The following is a 6,032-nucleotide window of genomic DNA, read 5'->3' as shown; positions in this document are numbered from 1 at the left end:
CGCCTCCATGCGCTGCGCCCCTCTGCAGCGCCGCCGAGCACGTGGGGGCCGAGCCCCGCGCCCCCCCCCGGCCCCGCCCCGTCCCCACCCATTGGTCCGCCGCTCCTAGGGGCGGGGCCCGAGGACACACCCTCACCCTGCCATTGGGCGGAGGGCGGGGCCAGAAGGGCCTCGGGGTGGGAAGGGGCGTCCCTGGGGGCTGGGGGGGACCCGGGGGTGGTGGGGTGCAGGGACGGGGGGGGGTTGGGGTAACCCAGGGGGTGCCGGCAGGCTTGGGGGGGGTGCAGGGGCGTGGGGTACCCTCGGGATGGTGGGTGCTGGGAAGAGGGGGTGCGGGGGGGGCATGGGGTGTACCTGGAGGTGACGGGTTTTGGGGGGCATGGGGTGCCCCAGGGGTGCTGGGAGCGGGAAATGCGGGGGGGGGGGGTGGTTATGGGGTGTCGCTGGGGGGTGCGGTGGAGGATATGGGGTGTCCCGAGGTTCAATGGGTTAGGGGAGCAGGGGGGGGGGGCTGGTGGCTATAGGAGGTGCCCGTGGGGCTACTGAGGGTGCGGGGGGTGGTGGCCACGGGGGTAACGGGGTGCTGGGTCCTGCTGGAACCGGGGGGGGGCTGCAGCTGCCCCACTGCACGCAAGAGCCACGGGTCCCCGTTCCCCAGGCAGCCCCCCAGCATCACCCCGAGTCCGGCTGTCCAAACCCCCGGTACCACAATTTTGGTTAAAAGCAGCTCCCGGGGGCCTGGGAACCAGGGGTGGGAGAGATGGGGACTTCCCCTCCCTGCTCCGCGCCTCCCCTCCCTCTCCACCCAATATTGGGGGGGGACACAGTTGTTTTTAGGGGCGACCACGCAGCGAGGTGCTGGACGCCTCGTCTTGGTGCCGCTCGTGTCCCCCACCATTCCCCAGCCGCTGGAAAAACAAAGTCTTGAGATCGGTATTTCCCTCCGCCGCCCCAGTGGCATTCGTAGCGCGGCCGCAGAGAGGTGACGGATGGGGAGCAGAAGAGATAACGGGATTTTTCCGGCACCGCTCAGCCCGCTTGCCCCAAGGACAAGAGCCAAATCAGCCGCCTGGAGCCCAAACAGCCCCGGCCGCCCCAAGGACACGCGGCCGCCGGAGCAGCTTTCCCAGCCGGGTTTCCTACGGCAGCGGCGGGAGCTTGGGGCTACGGCATGGTGCCGGGTTTGGGGACAAACTCCCCGTCCCTCACCCCCTCGTTGTAGCCCCCCAGCCCAAAAAATTCCCCATCTGCTCCTGCCAGACCCGAAAGAGGCTCTGGAGAAGCTGAGTTTTCCAATGTTTTATTTGTGTTTTGAGATTACAGAGTCTTTATTGCTGATCTAATACAATCACTCAGACATTAATATTTAAAACATCCTTTTGAAAATGTTACGTTTGCAAAGTTTTCGTTTCCTCACTGCAGGCTGATGACAGGTTTTGTCTCATTATTTCTAAAGTTCAGAACAGAATTAATTTCCTTATACAATTTTGCTGGTGTTACCTAAATCTCCTTTTTCCTAATTCTTTAAAAATGTGTTACATTTAAAAAAAAAAAACCAAAACAACCCATTACACGTTTAATTTAGGGATGATCACAGAATATGATTCCAGATTGATTAGGAAAATGCCAAGCAAGCAAAAAAGCTTACAGAAGAAGCAGAAAGACATGGAGAAGAGCTTTAAAAATCGAGGTGGGAAAAGCCAGTTGGGATTATATTATTAATTGTTTTTCTTTTTCTCCTATCTACCTGGAAGATAAAACGGGCTTAAAAATCGGCACGAAAGAATTCACGGATGAGGACAGCACCACCGTATGCTGCACAAGCGACGGACACGGGGGAGGTAAGCGACTGCATGAGCTGTACCGAAGGGTCATGCGGATGGAGAGGGATTTTCCCGGGGCAGAAGCGGCTGCAGTTGGGACACCCGTTTTCCAAAAGCTGCTTTGCTCAACGTGACCCCGCAACCGCGTTTCACCTCGACCGAGAGCAGGATTTCACGCTGCGCATCTGCAGAGAACAGGAGAAACTCTGGGGTTCATTGGCTGACGCAGATCAAGGTAATCCAGCGCGGGGAAAGACCCGAACGTGACGTTTCAAATAGCTCAAGGGACTCTTCCCAAAAATCTCAGGATCGGGATAAAATTAATGAGTGAGTAGAGATTGAGTTTGTGGTTAGTGATCAGTCTGTGATGAAGTCTTCTCAAAGGCCTAAGGTCTCCTCAAAGTCTCCTCAAAGCACTAACACGTCTCCTCAAAGCGCTAAAACGTCTCCTCAAAGCGCTAAAACGTCTCCTCAAGGTCTTCTCAAAGCACTAACACGTCTCCTCAAAGCCTTAACGTCTCCTCAAAGCCTTAACGTCTCCTCAAGGTCTTCTCAAAGCACTAACACGTCTCCTCAAAGCCTTAACGTCTCCTCAAAGCCTTAACGTCTCCTCAAGGTCTTCTCAAAGCCTTACTTCTAGGCTTTGAGAAATTCCAAAGAGAAACTTGGAATAAGCAAGCACACGATAACGTTTGCTCCAAAGACGAGCAGCTTGTGGGCAAGCTGACTTCAGACCTCAGCATCCAGAGCCGCGAGAATTACTTGGCGGCAGAGATCGTAATTCCACGTTTTTTCCTTTCTTGTGCGTGAACGAGCTGCCACAAAAGTTTTTTCATGACGGCAAAGAAGTCCGCGAGGACAAAATAAGAATCTGTAGCTGATGAGGGACTCGGGTGCCAAAGCAGCAACCACAGGATAAAGGCTTTTGAACTCACGGGGTCAGGCAATTTTATTTTAGAAAGACCACGTTCTCCATGTGAACCATGGAAGTGACTCCGATGAGACATGGAGACTTGGAAAGTCACCTTGGTGAGCGTGCCGTGCTGTCCGCAGTGTTCAGGCGGGACATCCTGGGCTAAAACAAGTTAACTATGGCAAATTTGTTCTCCATCGGCTCTGATGCATTAAGATTTGAGGTGACTGAAGGGTTTTAGTGATGCTAAACTCTTCCCCGCGCACAAAATCAGGGTGGGGATTACTCTGGCGTACGTCTCTCACACTCAAAGGGGATTTCCAGATTTCATCATACAAATACTACTAGAAAATAAAACTTCAAAGATTTCCAACGAGGACTGAAATTCAGCTGGAGAAAGACCTCACATGGACATGGGTCCTCCCAGCCGGGATGGCCGACGAGCTCTGCTTGGGTTTGGAAGAGCTCCCCGAGACGTGAGCAGCATTTGTCGGCGAGGTTGCAAGGCTCTTCCACCAGCGCAGGCATGCACCAGGCTGCCCTGTGGCCCCACCGGGAATATGACTTTGGTTGAACCGTAGGAGGTTGGCACTCGTAACGTAAGCAGCGGGAAAATACTGCGGAGCTGCGAAGAAGGGAGCGGCGGTGGGTCCTACCCCACTGCCACCACGTCCGTTAGGGTCTGCCTCCGAGCGGGCACCGCTCTGACCTTCCGGCTCCTACCACGCGCTAGGGGCTATCCCTGGCTGACGCTAACGACCGGACCCTTCGTTACAGCTTTCAGCAGTGCTAAGGCAAAGTTCACCGACTCGCTGGCAGAACCGTCCCTCGGGCAGTTCGGCAGAATGACGAGAGGTTTCCCCAGCGATCACCGGCGAGATTTACCACTTCGCTGCCAAGGCGGCACCTGGCTGGTCGGCAGCGCCTGGAGCAAACGAGGTTTTTAGCTGCGTTGTCAAATGGCATGAGAAATGCAAACCCGGCCGCCCTCTGGCCGGCTCTCACGGCTGCCGGGATCCTGCTCCGCTGGAAGAAGCGCTGGGATGCGAAGGACACCAAAAGCAACGTGCGACCTCGAAGTCGGATCTCCCGTCGTGCGCGTCGGATTAACGGTGATAACGAACTATTCCAAGTACATCGCAGCGATTCGATTCCACCAGCTTCTTCTTCACCTCCCCCATCCTCCCAGCCCCGAAAAAGAACAACCCAAGGAGAAAAATGAAACAAACGGAAAGAAATCCACCGTCTCCCAGTCCCGCGGCAGTACGAACACCAGTGGCAGAGGCCGCATGTACAGTATTCTAATTTAATAAATAAATAACCTAAACACACTGTCTACTATGTGAGCAAGCCCGGCTCTAACTTAGGAAGCTTGCGCTGTTTCATCCTGTACAGTAGTTGAGAAAAGACTTGGGTTCTTGTTCCTCGCGATTCTCCGGGATACGGCGGCAGGAACTTAGTATCTGGGGAAAAGAAGAGAAAATGAGGTTTTGGTGAGCCAAAGCTCCCCCAGCATCAACACGGTGTATTTTGGGAGGGGTAGACACCAAGAAAATAAATTATTTAGAAAGGGACTTGGTCCTCATCTCCTCCCCCACAAATACCACATTGTATTTAGCCGCCTGCCTGCCCTGCTTGAACGCCGCCTCCTCTTGCTTCGAGTGCGGGAAGGAGAAAATTCAATGGCGCCTGATTGACTCGGGGACCGAGTCCCAGCGGTTTGCGGCAACATCGGCTCAGAAAACGGGGAGGATGCACTGAAGGTACAAGGGTAAACGCCTTAAACACCAAAGCCTGGCTCCAACTGGCTGAATTTATTGCGAAGGCTCCCGGTTAGACTGGGAACTAAAAGTAGATAATTCATATCGCAAACGAAGCTACATGTAAGGAGAGAGAGGTGCTTGCTTTAACGAAGGAAGCTGTTGAGCTGCATGGGGATGAAGTCTAACTGCCTGTTGTATCCGGAAAAAGAGGCTACATGCACCTGGAGATCTCCTCTGACCTCCCGTCCTACGCACCTACACATCAAAATAGGGAACTCTGGAAGACTTGACTCTTTGCTTTTTGTATCTGGAGGCTTAAATTCCTGCAGGACACCAAGCCAAAGCTATCCGAGTACACCTCCACTCCGCGGTGCACGGGGAATGTTTGAGTCATCGTCCCTTGATGCAGGGGATTTGCCGTGACCCTCTACTTATCCCGATTTCTCTGCGCGCGGGACAAACCACGCTCCCCGCTAGGTTGAGACTACAGCCAGACACTGAAACCGGGCAAAGAAAATTGAACCGGAGAAAATTCCTCCACGGGAGGGCACGGTGGTGCAGCAGCACCATAATAATTTTGCACGTAGCACAGGGCAGGAAAAAAATAAAGGTCAGGATCTGGAAAAACCCACTGAACCCCAAAACTGGAGCATTTTGTTGCGGCGTTGCTCTTGCGTGAGCGCTGAAGAACCTGCGTGCCAAGAAAATGCCTTTTCCTGCAAGAAAAGGATCTGGGCTTCAACCCCCTGACAAGCTGATCTGTTTGTACAAAGCCATTTCATTTTCACGGTAAAAAATGCGTTGCGGTGTTGGCTACAAACCTAAGCCTGGAAAGGGAAGCGATCCAGGGGCTCATATTGAAAATGATTATTATTTTTTGGGGATCAGCATAGCCCGCGCTGGGGGGGGAGAGGTGGGGAGCTGAGCCCGCCCGAGCAGCCCCCAGCGCGAGGGACGAATGCTGCTCTGCGCCACCTCATCCTTCGTCAAACTTTAAAAATATAAAGCTGTCATCTGAGTTGGCCGGATGGCATCGCTCTGCCATTTGCCACGTCTGGGCGACAGCTGCTGCCAGATACAAAGGGCTCGTGTCCTGCCAAGCGCTTTGCGTCACAGCTCCAACCGTGCCATCCCCTTCCCGGCCAGATCACTTTCTACGTGGCGATGGGAATTATCAGAAAGCCTACGGTATCTTCTCAAGGGGAGCAGTGGGATTAAACCCCATCCCCTCTGTCCCCCCCAACGCGTACCCCACACTCATGGCAGTAGAAAGGGAGAGGTTGAGGAGCAGCACCTGTAGTAGTTTGGTTTGAAAGGTCCGTTCTTATTCAGTCCCAGGTATTTTGCTTGTTCATCCGTGAGTTCTGTCAGGTGGGCATCGAACGTGGGGAGGTGAAGGCTTGCCACGTACTCGTCTGAAACGATTTCAAACCTCATTAGTTATGGAGAAGGCAACGAGTCCCCTCCTGCTGTGCACCAGGTCCCTTCCCCAGCTGGGAAAGGCATCACTCCTCACGCCTTTGCTGCTAAATT

At 54.1% G+C, this 6,032-nt stretch overlaps 1 protein-coding gene across 1 annotated transcript in view; it reads right to left on the bottom strand.

Annotated features, from left to right (window-relative positions):
• Window positions 1–1,290: 1,290 nt before the first annotated feature.
• Window positions 1,291–6,032, bottom strand: part of AHCYL2 (adenosylhomocysteinase like 2) — a 108,554-nt gene continuing 103,812 nt past the window's right edge. Inside the window, exons 16-17 of the mRNA XM_059816154.1 lie at window positions 5,794–5,914; window positions 1,291–4,199 (exon numbers count right to left, since the gene is read on the bottom strand). Of these exons, the coding sequence (XP_059672137.1) occupies window positions 4,193–4,199; window positions 5,794–5,914 (128 nt within the window). The 3' untranslated portion in view covers window positions 1,291–4,192. The remainder of the gene's footprint in view (window positions 4,200–5,793; window positions 5,915–6,032) is intronic.

The sequence above is a fragment of the Gavia stellata genome, chromosome 4 (assembly GCF_030936135.1).
Source record: "Gavia stellata isolate bGavSte3 chromosome 4, bGavSte3.hap2, whole genome shotgun sequence".
Lineage (NCBI taxonomy): Eukaryota > Metazoa > Chordata > Aves > Gaviiformes > Gaviidae > Gavia > Gavia stellata.
The sequence above is the reverse complement of the archived record's forward strand: the minus strand, read 5'-3'. Positions and strand labels throughout refer to the sequence as shown.